The following is a 20821-nucleotide window of genomic DNA, read 5'->3' as shown; positions in this document are numbered from 1 at the left end:
CTTGAACCCACGCCCGATCAAGCCCCAATCTCCATCCTACTGTTAAGCCCCATCTAGCGGGCATGTTTGGATTTTTGCATTGAGCTGCTGAACCAATGGGTGGTGCACCGGGAATACGACTGCGTATTGGTGTGTGCTATGGCCGTGCTGGGAGTTCGAGAACGAGGTGGATGGCGGACCCCGGAGGATTATCCCCCGATTCTATCCAAAGTGATCAAGCTGGCATGGTTCATAGTGATCCGAAAAGCCATAGAATTAGCGGATCCGGACGAAGAGGCTGAGTCTACTAGCTCCATGCTAGATGAAGATTGGGATAGTACGTACAGCAGATCCCCTAGTCCCATCACCCGGAAGAAAGGGTGCTTGCAGTGGGTGACGCAGATGATGGACTAATTTATAGTGCTGTCGTAAACCGGTGCTTCACAAGCGTCTAGATCGGAGTAAACTCGTCACTGAACGGCGGTTCGGTGGTATTCTGCTTAGGAAAGGGCAGGTAGCCAAAGTAATAAACAAGATAGCCTTAGTTAACTAGATCTATGAGCAATAGTATACTCAAGGTTAAACAGTTAATTCAAGACGATAGAATAAAAACTAAATACATGGTAAATGAGTGTCCTTATATATTCCATCGTGAACATAGCCATCATAGCGGCTGTTATGTCTGCTATGCCAGAGTCATCATATCAGAGCATATCAATGCTATGTTCTGCTATGCTACCCTAACCCTAAGGTTACGGATAATCCTTTGTTCCCTCGTGCAGTAGTGTCCGTAGACTAGCGTCTAATCTATTGGCTGTGACTTTCTTGATTCTCTGACAAGTGCGCGGATCCCAAAGCCCGATGCAGTGGATGTTGGATTTACGCACATACAGATTGAAGATCCATTACAACACCACGTCCGAGTGGCACGTCACATGGCAGAACGAGGACGAGCTGCTGTATAAAAAGGTGAAATTCACGATGCGGCAGTTCCGTGGAATGGTAGATCGCACGGTGCGGGATGCACGGCAGATTTTAATAGAGGATTTGCTGCAATATGCACCAGATGAGGTGCCCACTATCCAAAATACCTGATTGCCTTGAAGTAGAAGCAATCAGGGTTCGGGTTAGGGTTATTTTTTCGCTAACAAAAATCCGGGGTCCAGGGGTTGCAGGCAATTAGCGACAAACCTTGCAGGCAATCAACTTTTTACGACCAATTCCTAACCAAAATAGCTGATTGTATGACAGCGACATACAATCAGGGTTCGGGTTAGGGTTGACTTTTTACTAACAACGTTTTCGCGTCATACAATCAGACATCACCATCGTCATACAATCAACTTTTTAACCCCAATCTGGATGAAACTCACACCATATATTATTTCACCATTTATTTATACACGCTAATAATTTCAGCACAATCCACCATATCTACGACCTGGAGGAGTGTAGTAAAGTAGATGAGTTTTATCATATTTTTTTTGTTAGGGTGCAACGGAAGCTATACTATAGATTAGGGTTTATAATCCATGCCTGATTAGGGTTAGGGCCAGAATATAATCCATTAATTTCATTCCATTTATTTAATGCATTGATTTAATAGCTAGAGAGGTTACACAGTCATTTTCACAGTTCACCCAACAACCGTTTCAACGGCCATTTTATCAGCTATTTCGCCAGTCATTTCAACAACTATTTTAACAGTAACAGCCATTTTGCCAGCTATTCCAATAACTATTTCGACAGTAACTGCCGTTTTACTAGCTTTTTAATGGTAACAACCATTTTACCAGCCATTTCGACGACCATTTTAGCAGGATACAATCCATTAACATCCATTCCCGGTTATCATCCCATTGATTCCCACTTTATTATATAATCAGTTCACCCAATCCATTATTATGGCCAGCCCGAATCCATTTCAGAACCCATATTTTGAGCGGCTGGCCGATTTCCCCGTCGTTATATGTCGTGAATGCCGGTACGGTGTGTGGCCCAGCCAGATTAAAGGTCATTTACAACGCGCCCACCGTCATGTATCACCTGCGATCCGGATTCAGCTTGGAGATGAGGTTTGTAGCTGGCCCGATATTGCCGTCAATCCCATTGAGCTGGAGATTCCACCCATCCGGACCCAGGCTATTCCCCAGCTCATTAGTCCCGTAGATGGTTGGCGATGCCAGTTAGCACCAGGATCATGTTCGTATATTTGTCGGAATATCAACACAATGCGGCAACATTGGTTGAAGCAACATAGTTGGAGCCGGACTTCACATAGAGGTCAACCTAAACGAGCTGTGATGCAGACGATTCAGAAAAAGCAGCAAGAAGCGTGCCAACGTGTGCAATGCCAGCAACTGTTTCCCAAATGGTTGAATTCCCAATACTTTGCCATTATCGATGAAAACAAGGACTCCAACCCCATTCCCACCACACCCAGATCCACGATTTGGGATCAGGCCACCCGGCAGTATGCCGAGTACGAGAAGCAAGCCGCGGAGCGGATCCAGCAAGGCCATATCGATGAGGCCAATCCGTGGCTCCGTCGGACGGGCTGGGTGCCATATCTGCACTCATTTTCCAGCACCCAGTTGTTGGAATATATCGACATGCCCGCCATGGATGACCAAATAGATCAATCCCCCATTGCCGATCCCAATGAATGTGCCATCCAGGCTATATGGACAGCCACGGGCCAGGTGGGACAGATCAGCCAGCAGTCCATTATGCACACTGGCGTGTTTGTGCGCATGGAAGCTATCCGGACGGAACGGCATCAAACCCGGTATCAGCCACTGGAGGCGTATCAGGATCCGGAGACTATGACGGAGCGTGTTCGTCCATGGCAGCAGATGTTGATGTTTTTTTGGCGGACGCAGCAATGTGCATCCGACGAGAGGCATCCCCCATATCGATTCACCCAACGACAACGTGCCGCATGGAATCGACTGGTGCAGGTTGCTCGTCCCCGGATCCCACCCCAGAATCCCGGACGGTCCATGGTCTTGCAACCCGGACAGCGGCGTCCATGGGAACTCAGCCCATCCCCCGAATCCAGCGAGTCGTCCCGCTCGGACGACGAATCATTCCCCGACGATGATGAGATGGATGAGGATAGGAACCATGACTCCGAGCCGGATCCTGAGCTGGATCCCACCCAACAGAGCGCCATTCCACCATTAACGCCCATCCAGCGGGCGTGTTTGGACTTTTGCATCGAGCTGTTGAACCAGCGCGTGGTGCACCGGGAATACGACTGCGCATTGGTGTGTTCCATGGCCGTGTTGGGCGTTCGCGATCGAGGTGGATGGCGGACCCCGGAGGATTACCCGCCCATTTTGTCCAAAGTGATCAAGCTGGCCCGGTTCATGGTGGTTCGTAAAGCCATGGAATTGGCGGATCAGGAAGAGGAGGCCGAGCCCACCAGCTCCATGCAGGAAGAGGACTGGGATAGCGCATATGGAGGATCCCCATCCGCCCGTCCCCGCATGTCCCAGAAAGGATGTTTGCAGTGGGTCACACAGATGATGGACCAGTTCATGGTGCGTGGATTCCAGAGCCCGATGCAGTGGATGTTGGATTTACGGACCTACGGGTTGAAGATTCACTACAATACGACATCCAAGGGTCACGTCACATGGCAGAATGACGACGAGCTGTTGTATAAAGACGTCAAATTTACAATGCGGCAGTTCCGTGGCATGGTGGACCACACGGTGCGGGGTGCCCGGCGGATCTATCCAAGATATGTAATTGCCTCGAAGTAGAAGGCAATTAGGGTTCAGATTAGGGTTATTTTTTCGCCAGCAAAAATCTGGGGTTCGAGGGTAGCAGGCAATTAGCAAAAAACCTTGCAGGCAATTAGCTTTTTTAGACGAATTCCCACGAAACTTACACCATATATTATCCAACCATTTACTCATAAATCTCTGTAATTTTTATTATGATCTACCCAGTAGATATCTTGTTGATGTATAGTAAAGTTGATAGGTTTGATAATGAAGTCTTGGTTGGGGTATAGCGGGAGCTAAATTAGGGTTTAATAATTATATCATCCATGCTTTATTGAATAGGGGCTCGATTAGAGAGTTATTTAAAATATCATTTGTATAGCATTTTAATTATTTATCATTCATTTTAACTATTCAATAGCCATTTTAACAGTATATAGCCATTTCGCCAACCATTTTGACACTTTAATAATACAATACCCATTCAATTGATCAATCACCATGACCAACCGCATTTCATTCCAGAACGCATATTTCGAGCGATTGGTAGATTTCCCCGTGGTGATATGCCGCGAATGCCAGTATGGTGTTTGGCCCAGCCAGATCGAAGGCCATTTACAGCGTGCCCACCAGCATATATCTCCCATAATCCGGATTCAGCTTGGCAATGAGGTTCGCAGCTGGCCCAATATCGCCATTGATCCCATTGAGCTGGAGATTCCACCAACCCGAACCCAGGCCATTCCCCAGCTCATTGGCCCATTGGATGGTTGGCAATGTCAATTATCACCACAGTCATGTGTATATATATGTCAGAGTATCAATGCCATGCGGAACCATTGGTATAACCAGCACGGCTGGAGCCGGACTTCCCACCGAGGCCACCCCACGAGATCCACCATGCAGACCATCCAGGAGCAGCAGAAACAGGCGTGTCGACGGGTTCCATGCCAGCGAATATTCCCCCGGAAGACCGGGTCCCAGTATTTCGCCATTATCGATGAAAAAGAGGACTCCGATCCCATTCCCACCACACCTGGATCCATGATTTGGGAACAAGCCAGCCGGCAATATGCGGAGTACGAGAAGCAAGCCGCGGAGCAGATCCAGCACGGCCATATTGATGAGGCCAATCCGTGGCTCCGTCGGACGGGCTGGGTGCCATATCTGCACTCATTTTCCAGTACCCAGTTGTTGGAATATATCGACATGCCCGCCATGGACGACGCTGTGAACCACTCCCCTGTGGCCGATCTCGACGAACATGCCATCCAGGCCATATGTGTAACGGAGCGAGAAAAGGTCAAGGTAAAACGTATGACATAGAAAACTAACAAGACGTGAGCTGAAGAGCGAAACTAAACTACAGGGGAGCAAGCCCGTATTTATGTCTGCGCAGGGCTTGCTCCCAGGCCTGATCCTGACGGAGCAGGTTTCCAAAACAATACAATGATCCCAAAGCAATACAAAGCAACAAAACAATCAACAAAGCACAACATGAAGCTATTCCCACATTGTATGACTCATATGACAAAGGTCTCCGGCGGATTCTTTGGTGTTGTCAAACCTCACCGCCTTGGCGTGTTCCGGAGCGCTTACACCTGGAGCCTGCTCCCAGGTTGGAACCGTGACAGCAAGATTCGTATGTTGCTAGATTAGGCTTAGCTTATCCTGGCATCCGACACACCCCCCCAGGGATCAAAGCTTTATGAAGCTTTTATTCATGTGGTAAATGGTCTATCCTTGCCAATCCTTGGTGTTGGCGCCAATCCAAAAATTTCTGTCCTCGGAGCACCTTCGTGAGGCCGTCGGCGAGCATATTGTTCGTATCAACCCATTCAACGCGGAGGCGCCCACAGCGGATCTCCTGGCGCAGCCAGTGATGATAAATGTCAATATGCTTGAGGTTGGTGCGAAACTGAGGCTCCTCACTAGTCAATAGTAAAACGGTTTGCTTGTTGTCGCACTGAATGGTGAGCTCTCTATCAAGCTTGAAGCCAATCGATCTGAAAACGCGCTTCCAAACTTGAAGCCTTTTGGCGGCCTCTGTAGCGGCTCTAAGCTCGGCCTCGGTGGTTGACGTAGTAATCAATCGTTGCTTTGTGGCGCGCCAGTCAACTGGTCCTCCATATATCTGCACTAAATATCCCTCGGAGCTAGTGCGGTCGGCGTTATCCCCAAATGAAGCATCTGAGGCACATACAAATGCGTCAAAGATCGAGTTTCTTGGTGGTGAGTATTCGATTGCCAAGAACCGGGTTCCGTACAGATACTGGATCACACGCCTGATTTGCTGAAAGTGCGTAGGTGACGGATTTGTGGTGTGCTTGGCGAGCTCATTAACAGCTTTGGCAATATCGATACGTGTCATGATTGCTGCGTATAAGGCTGATCCAACGAGCTCTTGGAATAGGTGGATCTCCTGATTGGTTGCTGTACCAGTTGAAGCATCAATATCGACCGATATGGGCGTAGTTGGGCATTTCGTGGTGTTGAGTTCAAAACGTTCAGCGATCTTTGAGATATACGCATCCTGACAGAGCCAAATTTTGCGCTGAGCGCGGTCCCGTATGATCCTAATATTGAGAAACCACTCAAAATGCTCCATTTTTCGCAGTTCGTAAGCGTTCATAAGCCCTTTTTCGATTTCTTCAAAATTTCGCTGGTTTTTGGCCTTGTCGTAAAACACCAAGATGTCGTCAACAAAAAATAGTAGAAGAACGCCGTTCTTGATGAATAAACATTCTTCATCCGGTATTTGCGTGAATCCTAAGCGTAGAAGGGTTCTTGTCAGTTCTTTCTGCCACAACCTTGGGCTTCTGCGTAGTCCGTAGAGCGCTCGCTTCAATTTTATGGCCTGTCCAGGTTCTTTGAAGCCATCCGGAAAATATGTGTAAACGTCCTCATCTAATTCGCTGTTGACGAAGGCATTCACGGCGTCATATTGCACGATTTCTAGGTCAAATACGGCGGCGAGCGACATCATCGTACGGAAATTTCTTGAGGCCAGTGTTGCAGCCCTTGTAGCGAGCTTATTGGGCTCCTGGAGGTCACCACGTACGCAAATTCGTGCTTTGAACTTGGAAAGCTTGCCATATTTGTCGAATTTATATTTGAAGACCCATGTTAGTGGTAATATCTGTGTATTCTCAGGTTTTGGGACGAATTCGAACGTGCCTTTCCTTTTTAAGGTCTCAAACTCTGCTCTTGCAGCGGCGATAAATTCCTTCATAAAACGGTGCCGCAGGACGCCAGTCCAATTCTTGGGCTCTGGAGGCAGGTCCTCCGTAGAAAATGCGATCTCGATTCTTTCTTGGGCGGCGAAAAAGGTATTTGCTAGAGCTGAATCTCGTAGTAACTTTTCTCTAGCAAATAGAGCGCGTGCTTGCTTTCTCTGCCTTTTCGTAGCTGTAGAGCTTGATTCGGGGCTCAAAGCGCGTTTTGAGGCTATTCGCACCCTTTTGCTAGTGAGAATATTAGTTGTCGAGAAATCTGCACCGATTTCTCCAGATCTAGGGGCTATCCCACTTCTTGGTGCGCTCTCGCTGCTGCCTAGAGGGGTCTCTTGCCTAATTTGGACGTTTGATTGCCTAATTAGGCTGTTTGATGGCGGGGAAGCTGTTCCTGGAGGGGTAGGTAGGTGATTTTTGACGTCATTTGGTTTGTCAACTGAATGGAACGGAGCTCTCTGATTGGCTAGATCCAAAAATTGTGGAGACTGGTCGTCCGGATTATTTGTTTCTCCGTCACCCCCTTTGTGAGCTCTAGAGATATCTTCCATCTTGATGTCCTCGTTGGCTTCTTCTTCCTTAATATCCTCATCCTCCTCAAATCCTTGCTCCACCCCCCCAGTTGAGTCAATTTTTGGCTGCTCCACCTCAAGAATCTCACGATCGTCAATATTAGCTGGCTCTTGAGCTTCATTTTCTCCGTTTTTGTCGATTTCTGTAGCTACTGGTGGATTCTCCGTTGCTGCTTCCTCTGGAGTGTCAATTTCCATGAGTTGGGGTAGGTCTGCCTCGGTCGCTGGCGCCTGACCCTGCTCGATTCGTACCGGTTCACTGGCTAACGTGTTGCCTCCCACCCCCCCACTTGGGAACGTGGTTACAGTGCTTCTTTGCAGCCTCATCTCGTTGTCCACCGAATCAAATATGGCGTCAGGGTCTGCTTCCTCAATATTTGGTATGTCGACATTGTCAATATATTTTGATATGCCTTCTCTAACAATTTCTTTAGCAAAAGGATGATCAGGGTCATATCTCTTAGTCTCGTCGAAAACCACATCTCGGGCACGAATGACCTTCGATCCGGTTGGTCCCATAACCCAGATCCGCTAAATATTGTGAGCCTTGTAGCCCACAAGAAATCCGATTTGGGCGCGAGCGGCCATTTTGTGACTTTTCTTGGTATTAATTCGTACGTATGCCTTGGCTCCGAATAGAAACAAGTTGCCAATATATGGTTTCGTTCTATAGGCTTTCTCATATGGTGTCATCCAACCCAGAGCTTTGACCGGGGTTCTATTCATAATCCATACCGAAGCTCTCATGGCCTCTGGCCATAATCCTTCACGTAAGTTCGATTCTTGAATCAGGCTTCGAGATCTCATGGTAATGATTCCGCCGGCGCGCTCCGCAGGTCCGTTTTGCTCAGGTGTATAGGGTACGATAACAGTTAATTTTTTCTTGTGGTTGCGGCAATATTCTGCAAACAGGATTCCATTGATTGAGGACTCTCCATCAACATGAATCTCTTCAATAGTTGTCTTGAAGGTATGTTCAAGTTCTTCAATCAGTCTTTCTAGGTCAAAGTTTACTGATTTTGTGCGGGTTGTTACTAGGGCGTGAAACTTCGTATACGGATCGACTGCGTGTAACGCGTACGTATCTTTGTTGATGGCCATGTTCATGACAATAATATCGACAAATACCTTTTGGAAGGGTCTTGTTGGTGGTGTCATCGGTACTCTGCTGATTTTCTTACGAGGATTGGTAGTTCGGCAAACTTCGCATTGCTCCTGGAATCCTTCGCTATTTCGGCTTAGAACCTCATTCGTGGTGACGATTGCTCCCTCCGTGGCTTCTTCGATTTTCTGTATAGCCGCAGGTGCAAGGTGGCCAAATCGTTTGTGCCATACCGATGCAGGATCCTTCAAGGTGTTTTTCTCGAATGAACTCATGGCTAAGTCAAATGCTAACGAACATTTAGGATTTGTGTTTTCTTGCCATTCAAGCAAGAACAGCTTGCCATCACATTCAACATTACACAATTCTTGCTTCGCTTTTTCACTCCACAAGCGGTCTTTTTTGCCGTCGAATCGTATGCCGTTTTTTCAAAGCTTACTAGCAGATACAAGATTGATATGCATCCCTTCAACAAACCATACCTCTAGGAGGCGAATTCCCTTTCGTCTAACCGCATGATTAATAGGGTCAGTTGGAAATAACGTTGCTTCGCCGGGTCCGATCATTTTTATCCAGGTATCGCCAACAAGTAGCCAGCGTACGTTTTCCTTCATATTGCGCAACCGGCTTCGATTATTGGTTATATGAACCGTCGAGCCACTATCTAGGATCCACTCATTTCTCATATCCCGGTCGCTTTCTGAGGCTATAAGTGCTATCACGGTGCCGCAAAAATCGTCAGAAATCTCGCCAGGGTCCAGGACTAAATGTGACTGTTCTTCTTCTTCACCATTTTTCTTAGTATTCTTTGAAGAAGAGCCTTTCTTTTGGTTCCTGAGCTGTTGCTTCACACGTTTAAGCACCTTTGCTCTCGGGTGTGCTGCTTGTTCCATTTTTTCGAATCTTTCTTCAATCGTGGGATCGGCCTTCCATCCGGGTGGACGTTTCTCCGGGTTTACATATGGGCAATCTTCAAATCGGTGCTTTTCCCCATCAATACAGGTTGGTGCTTAAGATTTTTGATTTGCAGATTGTTGATCGTTCTTCCCAGGTTGATCCGTTTTACCGTCCAATGTGGCCATGGCGATATCTCTTTGGGAAGGTCGTTCTGATTTGGTGTAATCCTCGACCCAGCGATCGAAAGAATCCATGATATCGTCGATATCTGGCACCTTTTTGAGCAAGCTGTCGCTCATGCCGGAGTCCAAATCAATAATCCTAGTTGACCAAGTGTCGTGAAATTTAGGTAAAACGCCCTCGGTTGAATCAATGAAGTCCCTTGTCAATTGTTCTGACGGAATTGCTGTGAAATTAGCAAGATTCATGTCCATTCTGAGGTCTCGCCATTTCTTTACTAATTCTTTGGGCTTCATGCCTCGTTTTGGTTGGGTGAGCTCTCGCTCTCGCTTGGTAAGCAAGGATTTTTCTCGTCCTTCTTTAGGGCCAAGCTTTCCTTGAAGCTTTTTGACAATTTCTTTAACGTCGCTAATATCCCTAATCATAGGCTTGTGTCCCACGTACACCGTGTTGAGAATATGGCCGCGTACTTTCTTCATACGAGTTTGGTGTTCTTGGTACCTAATCTGGTCGAATTGATATGCGGTCATATCGGTTTGGTATGTCTGAGTTAACAGCACATTATTAGCGGCGTTCTGGGCCTGGTCGCTCAGGGTTGGCTTCGTCGGTCTTATGGGCTTGGTCGGTGCTGAATCAAGCTCCATATCATCCGGGTTCGGATTTGGGTTAATATATTCCCAAACATCCTCCTTTGTTGCCTCTGTTCGGAGTTGTTCTATCCACTTTCTCCAGTCGTCCGACGACCTTAGGATAACGGTGTTGCTTTTGGTGTCCATTGCTAATCTCTGTGTATTGCTCTTAGGACCGTTCCGAAACCGTTTCACAATCGAGGATATCGCTGAGATGGGATTGGTATTGTGCGTTGTACAGGGCTTCCTGGTTGAGGATTGATACTGTGAATAGCTTCAAATATTGAATCTTTTACAGTGATCCCGGGCTCATAACTAACGGAAGAATTTTCGCACTAGCACTAATCCGTCGAGGATCAACAAAAGGAGATATATTGGGGTTCAAATGATTGATATTGTTGCACGATCCTCCCAACATCGCTATACTGTCAATCCTGATCCTTTTTATATACAAATATGTGGCAAAAGCTATCTTGCAAAACAAACAAGAATTAGAAATCAATCATTCGAACACATTCTGCTGTATTATCAATCTTTGGGGCAAATTGGTGCTCGTATTGCGTTGCTTTGTTGACAGTATTTGTTTAATATGGCCGTGTGGCAAGATTCGTATGTTGCTAGATTAGGCTTAGCTTATCCTGGCATCCGACAGTGATTCCGAAGCTAATATAGTTTACCCCTATTCGCATTACGTAGTTATATTTGGGCGGATAGAGTCGCGATCAAATACTGTGAACTCTGAGGAGGAAGAATTGAGGAGACCGGAACTCTTCGGAAAGCAACAGGAGGTAGAATACGTGATAGTTAGCACTCGACTCAGCTCTAGGAGCCGAGCCGGTGATGGCGGACGCGATGGTGGAGGAGCCGACAACGACGCGTTCGTACGGCGGACTAAATGCGGAATTACACCCTCAACAAGGGTCCGAGAGGCCTCGGGCAGCGACATTATCAGCGCGGTCAGAACGTCCAAGAAATCAATGACCCAAGTGGAATTAACAGCGGTAAAGAAAGCTGCTGGCCTTATTGAGGAGAAACAGAGCGGCAAAGACGGAAATAGGGATATGCTTAAAAAGATAGGCCAATACCTGGAAAGCACCTATCAAGAGGTCAAAGGACTGAAAGAAATTATTATTGAACAAGGAAAAATGATTAAGGAGCAGTCCGAGATGATTCGAGCACAGAGCAGTACAATCCAAGCACTGCAGACCCAAGTGGAAGCAATTGAAAGCCAATCTATAGAAGAGTGCAAGCAACTCTGGGAGCAGCTGAACACTATCGCAAGTGCTCCAGCTAAGGCAACATACGCAACGGTAGTTGACAGACAATCCGGTCATCAACAGGATACAGAGGTTGTGCCCCTAGCCCGGCCTACATTAGCTAACACGCTATTCTGCACAATCGACACGTCTCGGGTCGGGGAAGAAGACAAAGCGAGAACCCAGATAGCCAATATCAGACAACAGATTGAGAAGGAGATGCGTGGGAATAAGGAAACACAAAACTGGCGTTGTGCAGCAATGGTTAAGGACCCTAAAAATGCAGACCGGATCAAAGTAATTTGCAGAGACGAAGAGGAGATCCAACAGGTTAAAGAAGCCGCCCAAAAGGTTGATATACCAGGAATAAGAGTCCTACGAGACCAGCTATACCCAGTCAAAATCGACAATGCTAACCGGACAGCAGTCCTAGATGCGGATGGAAACATCCTCCCAGGGGCAGCCGAGGTACTAGGAAAAGAGAACAAGGTCAGTATTGCTAAGATCTCTTGGCTCAGCAAGAAAGACTCCAACAAAGCGTACGGATCAATGGTGGTGTATATCACAAAAGGGACGGATGCCAAACGTTTGATAGACGGCAACTACTTCGATATAGCAGGAGAATCCGCGTACACTCAAATCTTTAAACCACGGATGGGACCGGTTTAATGCTTCAACTGTCAGGAGATGGGGCATAAAGCCTATTCTTGTAAAAAGACCTAGACCTGCGCTAAATGTGCAGTTAAGGGACATCACCACAGCACCTGCCAGGCTGCAATTCCGAAATGCATTCCGTGTGGAGGACCACACGAATCGTTTAGCAAAAACTATCGAGTACGCCTTATACAGTCTCATATATAAATCACTTCGCATACTACAACTTAATGTGGGTAAAAGGGACACAATACAGCAAAGCTTAATGAACGACAACAAAATTAGAGATTACGGAGTAATAGCAATATCCGAGCCATATGCGCGGATGATTGAGAACACGATGCTAACGAGCCTAATAGGACACAGCTACTAGACAAAGATGATACCTATAGAAAGACACGAAGGAAGATGGCCAATCCGGAGCATGCTATGGATTCGGAGTGACATGGAGGCAGAACAAATCCCGGTGGCATCACCAGATCTGACGGCCGCGATACTACAACTACCAGACCGGACAGTGTTAGTGGTCTCAGTCTATGTGGAGGGAAATAATGAGGAAGCATTGATATCTACAACTAGGCTATTACATAACCTAGTAGTGGATATCCGCGGTAGAGATAGAACACGAACAGACGTTTTAATTGTGGGAGACTTCAACCGGCACGATCAACTCTGGGGTGGAAATCAAATATCCCCAGCGAGACAAGGAGAGGCAGAAGTGCTAGTGGATTATATGACGGAGCACTCTCTCCAAAGTCTCCTACCGAGAGGCACAAAAACATGGCATTCAGGGGATTTAGAAACAACGATCGACTTAGTCCTAGCATCAACGGAGTTGGCAGAAGAGATGGTTAAATGTGGGATACATTATACAAACCATGGATCCGACCATCAAGCTATTGAGACAGAGTTTGACATATCGGTTCCAGATCGACCTATTACCGAGAGACTACTCTGGAAGAACGCGCCTTGAGCAGAAATTAGAGCGAGGGTCACTACCAGCTTGCAGGCGGTTTCTATGGACGGTTCAGTCCAGCAGTAGACGGATCACCTCATGACAGCGGTTATAGAAGCGGTCTTAAAACTTACACCGAAAGCAAAGCCCTCACCTTACGCTAAACGATGGTGGACGGCAGATCTGATATAGCTTTGCTATATATACACCTACTGGAGGAATCAGGCTAGATCGCGGCGTAGGGCGGGGTGTGCAATCCCCGATCTTGAATAACAGGCATATAAAGCGGCAAAAGAGTATCACGATACAATCAGGAAACAGAAGAAAGCGCACTGGGAGGATTTCCTTGCCGATGATACTAATATATGGCAAGCCACTAAATATCTAAAACTAGGGGGCAGCTCATTCAGCGACAAAATACCACTATTAACAAAGCCAGATAGGTCTACTACTAAAGGCAAAATGGAACAGGCTGAAGAGCTGCTGGCTATGTTCTTCCCACCTCTACCAGCAACGATTGAAGACGAAGGAACCCAGCCACAAAGGGAGCCGATATATATGCCTGATCTCACTATAGAGGAGATTGAACGGAAAGTCTTCGAAGCTAAGCCATGGAAAGCAGCCGGAGAGGATGGCCTCCCAGCAATAGTATAGAGACAGCTCTGGCCAGTGGTCAGAGAAAGAGTATTCTATATCTTTCAGACATCACTTCAAGATAGCGAGCTCCCTTCCCAGTGGAGAAATGCCAAGATTATACCGCTGAAGAAGCCGGCGAAGGATAACTACTCACTAGCTAAGTCATGGAGACCCATATCATTGCTCTCCACGCTAGGCAAAATCCTAGAAGCGGTTATTGCAGAGAGGATATCCTATGCAGTCGAAACCTTAGGTCTGTTGCCTATAAATCACTTTGGAGTAAGAAAGAGGCGATCTGCAGAACAGGCACTTTTATTCCTTCAAGAAGAAATCTATAAGGCTTGGAGAAATAGAAAGGTACTTAGCTTGGTCAGCTTTGATGTCCAAGGGGCATATAATAGGGTCTTCAAAGAGAGACTACTACAGAGACTTAAGGCAAGAGGAATACCCGATAAAATAGTTCAATGGATTGATGCTTTCTGCTTAAAACGCACAGCAACTATCTTAGTCAATAGATTTCCAAGCGAACAATAGGAACTACTACAGGCAGGCTTACCACAAGGATCACCACTGTCCTCAATACTGTTTCTCTTCTTTAATGCGGATCTAGTACAACACAAGATAAACGCGGCAGGAGGATCCATTGCATTTATGGATGATTACACAGCCTGGGTAATAGGCCCGACTGCCGAATTAAACCGACCGGGCATCTAGGCGATAATTAATAGAGCTCTAGACTGGGAGAGAAGGAGTGGAGCTATATTTGAAAGTGAAAAGACAGCCATTGTGCACTTCACCCGGAACACAGATCGATCGAGCAGTACGCCATTCACAATCAGAGGGAAAATGGTCAAACCAAAGGATAGTGCAAAGATCCTAGGGGTCGTGATGGACTCCCAACTACGCTTCGAGAAACACATTGCTAATGCGGCCACTAAAGGACTTACAGCCGCGATAGCGCTAAGAAGACTGAAAATGATATCTCTACGAACAGCAAGATAATTATTTAAAGCAACAGTGGTACCAGTGGTAGATTATGCCTCCAGTGTCTAGATGCATGCCTGTAGAGTAAAAGGAACATAGTATTTAAATAGAATACAGAAATATGGGGCTATTGTAGTTATAAGAGCCTTCCGGACTGTGGTAACAGCAGTGGCTGAGGCAGAAGTAGGCATTCAGCCGTTCTATCACCGATATATAGAGAAAGCTACGAAACTGTGGATCGACATTCAGACACTACCCAAATCAAACCCCCTGGTCAGATTGAGAACCATGTCAACCCGGAGGTTCAAGTCTCCGCTGCAGAAGATATCTCAAGCACTAGATGCAATAGTAATAGAGCAGATCAAGACTATACAGGCATTTACAGTGTCACCGTGGATAGGCCGGATACGAACGATATGTGAAACGGATGGAGATAAAGCCATTGACATCGCCGGCAAAGCAATAGGCATTCTAATCGCGACAAGTGCATCTGCCAGATCCGGAATGGTGGGTATGGGAGGCTATATAAGAGACACCCAAGCAGACAACAACGGGACCGATATATCTAGATACTCCATTACCCTAGGCAAACGGACGGAGCAAAATCCCTACACAGCCGAGCTAGAAGCGATAGCGGTCGCTCTAGAACGTATCCCACCGGAGACATGCCAGAGATGGATATCTATCCTTAGTAGCAACAGATCCGCACTATCAGCAATCAGTCAACCCCGTCAACAATCGGGCCAACTGACCATCCGGCGGATCTACAGACTAATTCAGTTCTTACTGCAGCGAGGTAACGCAGTTAATGCAATTTGGATCCTAGGGCATGCAGACATCAACTTACAGCGGCAAGCAAAAGCAGAAGCACGAAAATCGACAGGAACAGAACACCTACCAGAAAAACAACCATTCCACGCTAAATCAACTACTATCAGGCTCGCCCTGGCGGTACGGAAACGAGAATGGACTCTCCCAGAGGAGGTCGGAAAATACTCAAAGGCCCTGGATATAGCTCTTCCAGGAAAACATACAAGGAACTTATACGATGGACTGAATCGGAAAGAGGCAAAGACCCTAGCCCAGCTTCGAACAGGAATGACAAGGCTCAATAGCTATCTAAACAGAATAGGCGCAGCACACTCAAACCTCTGTGTCTGCGGTCAAGCAAGCGAGACAGTGGAACACTTTTTATTCCGCTGCACCAAATGGACAGCGATGAGAGAAGGCATGAACCAATGCACAGAGTCAAAACGAGGAAATCTGTCCTTCTTCCTGGGCGGAAAGACACGGTCAGATTTGGATCAATGGCAACCAGACATGAAGGCCGTCCACGCAGCAATCAAGTTTGCGATTACAACAGGAAGACTGGAACCGGAACCGGAATCCGAATCTGAATCCCAATCAACACAGTGAAAAGGGAAGCAATCCATCCCTTTACCCCCTCCCAGGTAGATCTTGCTGCAGCCGCCAAAGATGGGACGTTGCACACTTGGAGAAAATAACCTTTAAGAGTATCTACTAGCCAGCACCAAGGGAGCCCTTAAAATACTAACCGAAGAACCCAAACACCAAGCAGACATGGTATGAGAACAAAAATAGGGGCTATCACGAGTTCAAGGCGAGTCTATGAGAAGGATTATGTAATTAGCGCACTAGTGCCCTCTAGGGTTAGTCCCCCCCGGGCGTAATAAATGTTGGAATCCACGTATATGCTAGTAAACGGGTAACATAGGTTACCATACAAAATTGATATGTGAGTCGATGTGTCCTTGTTGTTGACTATGTTGGGCCCCCTCGTCGCCCTTTTTTTACTCGTTCTTTCCCCTTTATCGTGGGTATTTGCCAAGATGCTAATATACATTTTACAGCCTCTTATTGGCTGAAAGTCCTGACCGTTTTGAGATTAGCCTCGGTCATATTAGCAGGCTTCCAACACACCCCCTCAGCCGCACCGCAGGCAGGCTGACCAGATATCTGCGAATAGCCTCATATACCTCAAATATAGTTGATATTCCGTACGGGCATCCTTTTTTTGTGGATATTGATATCTTTTTGGTGAAGCCTAATACGTGCCTGGAAGCCTCGTTAAAACCTTGATATGTAAACCCAGTGGGATAAACCGTATAAAGGAAAGAGTGCTTCGGTGTTGGAAAAGGCCTCATATCTGCAAGCAATTGAGCACGGTGCCCATATCAACTTCCTGCGTATCCTCCTTTTGCTCGTGGAGATATCTTGATATATCAGTCATCTTTATCTGCTCCAAAAACGCGTCAAATTCTCCTTTCGGTAGCGCCTTTGTGAGGCCATTTGCAATCATCTTCTTTGTAGGCACGTAGGTGAGCTCTACGCGTCCTTCCTGGAATTGTTCCCGTAGCCAGTGGTGGTGAATATCCACGTGGCGAAGCTTCGTTTTCAGGGTGACGATATCCTTCTCAATGAGGCTTATTGTCTGCTTATTATCGCATTCGAGATGCAGTCGGGGGGTCTCCAATTTGACGTCCAATTCCTTCAGTAGGTGCATAACGTACATGCCTTCTTTTGCTGCCTGAGATAGCGCTAACAATTCTGCCTCTGTAGTTGATGTTGTAACCGTATTTTGTTTATTCGCTTGCCACCCTGTTATTCCTCCATACAGCGTCATCACGTACGCCTGAGAGCTCTTGCGATCGAGGGTATTATCGGCGAATGAGGCGTCACTAGCAACCACGAATCCATCCCCACCCCCGAGTTGAAGAGCAAGGTGCCGGTAGCTTTGGAGATATAACAATACTCGGTCTGCGGCTCGGTGGTGTGTAGGTGACGGGTTTGTGAGGAAACGAGATAACCGGGATACGGCGAAGGCAATATCGAGGCGCGTACTGACGGCGGCGTACATTAGAGATCCGACTTTGCGTTGATAACTGTGAATAGTAGCATGACTTGCTCGTCCTGTATAGGGAAGAAGCTCATCTTTTGCCATTGGTGTATCATGAATTGGGAACGTGTCAGCAAGCTTTGCAATCTTATCAATATATGAAGCTTGACTTAGCCATATGAGCTTCTTCTCGCGGTCTCTTATAACGCGGATTCCTAAAAACCATTGGAGCTCTTCTCCTCCAGTAATGGTGTATTCCTTTTTCAAATTATTCATAAGGCTTCTCGCTTCTTTCTCTTTATCCTTCTTATAAGCGAGGACGATATCGTCCACGTAAAAGAAAATCAATATCCCACTCTTTATCATGCAGCACGGCTCATGAGGCACGGATTTGAAGCCTAGTTTTTGTAACGACTCAGTCAACGTTCTCTGCCATTGTAAGGGCGACGTCCGTAGGCCGTATAGCGCTTTATTTAGCTTCAAAATCGTTCCTGGGTAAAGATGCCGATATCCCGGAGGTATCCTCATAAATACCGTTTCTTGAATCGGGGCATGAACGAAGGCATTCACGGCATCATATTGAGCCATTTCCAAATCGAAGCGAGCGGCGATAGCCATAAAGGTGCGGAATGACCTTGCAGCAAGCGTTGCAGCGTACGTATCACCTTGGTTGAGGCCAACTTGTTGATCCCCACGTACGACTAGGCGCGCCTTGCACTTAAGGAGCCTCCCATGCTTGTCAAATTTGTAAACGTAAACCCACATGCAGTCAAGCACCTGCCTTCCTTTTGCATAAGAATATGGCACCTTTGACCACGATTTGGTGGGTTGGTGGCTGCGTAAGTGTTCCTTCTCAGCCTCTGAGAATAGTGCTCCAAGTTCATGAGTTTTTAACTCTCCATGCCCCTTTGGAGGCGCGGGTAACATATTCCGGTGTAAATTAATGAGCTCCTTTCCGCTTTCCAGAACGTCCTTTATACGCGCACTAGCTGCAGGCCTCTTACCCATAAAGAAAGACTGTAAGCCAGTTGTCGAGCGTAAGGCACGTCTCAAGGATGAACGGTTGAAGGGCTTTCCATTAAGTGATCCGTATATCTTGTGAGAGGTGCCTGCGGTAAACGCTGCTTCCCACGCAACGGCTTCTCTACAGCCCGAATCAAGATAATTGATTCTATTCAATTCATCTTTAACCGGATTCTGTATCGTAGCGCTCATAAGCACCGCCGGAGGTGAGTCCGGTGGTGTTGGATAAATAATATCCTTCTCTAAGCTCTGACCTGATTCGGGAGCGAGATTTGTGCTCTGACCTGTAGCGGGAGCTGGAGATAGGCTCTGACCTGATTCGGGAGCTCTATATACGCTCTGACCTGTAGCGGGAGCTTCATTTTGGCTCAAACCTGTAGCGGGAGCATGAGATAGGCTCTGACCTGATTCGGGAGCTCTATCTTGGAAGGGGACTTCGGCGTCGATATCCGCTGCAGACGGCGCACCGGGTGGTCCTCTTCCTTCAACCCGTAGGTTGATATCCTCATTTTGGGCATCTCCAGTGGTTAACCGGGGCTCGAGGCTCTCTTCATTGTTATACGAGTTGGGCTCGTCTTCCTGCGTCCAGGAAGGTCCTCCAACCGTAGCACTTTGAAGCTTATCATTTTGAATATGGACACTATTAAGTAATTCAGCAATCTCATCAATTGTAGTGGTAGCAAGGTCATTGCGAAGCTTATCCAAATTTCCATCAAAAACTTCATCTTCGTTGAAAATAACGTCACGCGCACTGACGACGACTCCTAGTTTCGGGTTCCATATCCGGAAGATATTCGTAGAGTCATATCCAACTAGATAGCCTATCCAGGCCTTGGGGTGATATCTTTGAAGCCTCTTTTCTTTCTTCATATATTTTGTTGTAAGCGAATAGGCCTTGCAACCGTAGACTCTCAGATGTGCTTGATTTGGCTTCATATCTTCAAAAACTTTGCCATTTTGAAGCGCAAGATAGGTGTGAAAAACCTCGTATGGCGTTTTCCAGTTCGATTCGTACCTTGGGGTGCGATTGAAAAGATAGACTGCAGCGCGATTGATTTCTGGCCACAAATCGTGAGGAATTTTTCCACTTGCAGCCATGCTTCTTCCTTTATCCTTGATTACACCCCCTGAGCGTTCAGCTGCGCCGTTTAATGCTTGTGTATACGGAGGTGAAGGCTCAAGTCGTATAAAGAAGCTTTCGAGATATTCCTTCACTAGCGGTCGGTTCATATATATCTCATTATCGCACTCAATAACCCATGGGACTAACCCATATTGGGCGTCTAGTTTTGGCAACAAATCTGCAAGAGCTGCCCTGATTGTCTCGCCGGTGCGGTCCGTGAGGTTATAATCCCAAATGTATCCCGAGTAACGATCCGTAACGAGCATTGTAGAGCTATATCCAGAGGTGCTGCTTTCAAAATCGTGGAAATCGATTGCTAAACGTTCACCGGGTTTACTAGGCTTTTCTCGGGGCTCTCGTCTGATTTGACGCTTCATCTTGGCGGTAGCGCAGGCATCGCATTCGACCGTTTTTATACCTTCTCCTTTTGTAAGATTTGACTTCGGTGATATGCCCGTTACTCGCACTCCTCGAGATGCGCTGGAGAGGTGCTCAAGGGCCTGAGGTCCTGGGTGACCGAGCCGTAGGTGCCAGCGTTGGATATCTGCTTTACGTGGAGGCCTCGGGGTCCAAGAGTTTGATTCTTTGTGTGCGCTCAACACTGTACCACGCGCCCTTTCTTTCCTATATTCAAGTACGAATTGGCCATACCGGGGCTGAATTGAGCCCACGAATCGGCCGTCGTTTCTGCGTATGCAGTTGTGTGTTGGGCGTTGATCCCAATAATATCCTATCTTCCAAAGCGACTGCATGGACACCAGGTTGGTTGCAAAATCTTTGCAATAAGCAACGTTATATAACCGTATCGGACTGCTCTTCTCATTTGGGCCTTTTAGGTGTATAACCACCTCACCGTAGCCTTCAATTCTTACCTTCGAATTACCGGCTAAGAGATAGTCGCCGGGTCTCGCTTTTCGATATTTCTCGAAGCGGTTGATATCGTGGAAAACGTGAATTGTAGAACCGGAGTCGAGGATAGTTGACCAGTGTAAAACGTAGCTTGTAGCAGT

General features: G+C 46.9%; 6 protein-coding genes across 6 annotated transcripts; 4 read left to right on the top strand and 2 right to left on the bottom strand.

Annotated features, from left to right (window-relative positions):
- Positions 1–1883: 1883 nt before the first annotated feature.
- On the top strand, positions 1884–3749 carry EYB26_006323 (uncharacterized protein; the record flags this gene model as incomplete). Its single annotated transcript, XM_054265599.1, has 1 exon — positions 1884–3749. One exon carries the CDS (start codon positions 1884–1886, stop codon positions 3747–3749), a length of 1866 nt encoding a protein of 621 aa, XP_054121574.1.
- Positions 3750–4214: 465 nt separating this feature from the next.
- Positions 4215–5039, top strand: EYB26_006322 (uncharacterized protein; the record flags this gene model as incomplete). The annotated part of the gene is made up of 1 exon (XM_054265598.1): positions 4215–5039. One exon carries the CDS (start codon positions 4215–4217, stop codon positions 5037–5039), a length of 825 nt encoding a protein of 274 aa, XP_054121573.1.
- A 4588-nt stretch (positions 5040–9627) lies between these two features.
- On the bottom strand, positions 9628–10470 carry EYB26_006321 (uncharacterized protein; the record flags this gene model as incomplete). Its single annotated transcript, XM_054265597.1, has 1 exon — positions 9628–10470. The coding sequence occupies one exon, from the start codon at positions 10468–10470 to the stop codon at positions 9628–9630; it is 843 nt and encodes a 280-aa protein (XP_054121572.1).
- Positions 10471–11300: 830 nt separating this feature from the next.
- Positions 11301–12248, top strand: EYB26_006320 (uncharacterized protein; the record flags this gene model as incomplete). Its single annotated transcript, XM_054265596.1, has 1 exon — positions 11301–12248. The coding sequence occupies one exon, from the start codon at positions 11301–11303 to the stop codon at positions 12246–12248; it is 948 nt and encodes a 315-aa protein (XP_054121571.1).
- Positions 12249–15096: 2848 nt separating this feature from the next.
- EYB26_006319 (uncharacterized protein) lies at positions 15097–16224 on the top strand (the record flags this gene model as incomplete). Its single annotated transcript, XM_054265595.1, has 1 exon — positions 15097–16224. One exon carries the CDS (start codon positions 15097–15099, stop codon positions 16222–16224), a length of 1128 nt encoding a protein of 375 aa, XP_054121570.1.
- A 745-nt stretch (positions 16225–16969) lies between these two features.
- EYB26_006318 (uncharacterized protein) lies at positions 16970–20188 on the bottom strand (the record flags this gene model as incomplete). Its single annotated transcript, XM_054265594.1, has 1 exon — positions 16970–20188. One exon carries the CDS (start codon positions 20186–20188, stop codon positions 16970–16972), a length of 3219 nt encoding a protein of 1072 aa, XP_054121569.1.
- Between the last annotated feature and the right edge of the window lie 633 nt (positions 20189–20821).

This window comes from Talaromyces marneffei, chromosome 4, assembly GCF_009556855.1.
Source record: "Talaromyces marneffei chromosome 4, complete sequence".
Lineage (NCBI taxonomy): Eukaryota > Fungi > Ascomycota > Eurotiomycetes > Eurotiales > Trichocomaceae > Talaromyces > Talaromyces marneffei.
This window is presented reverse-complemented; position numbering and strand designations above follow the sequence as displayed.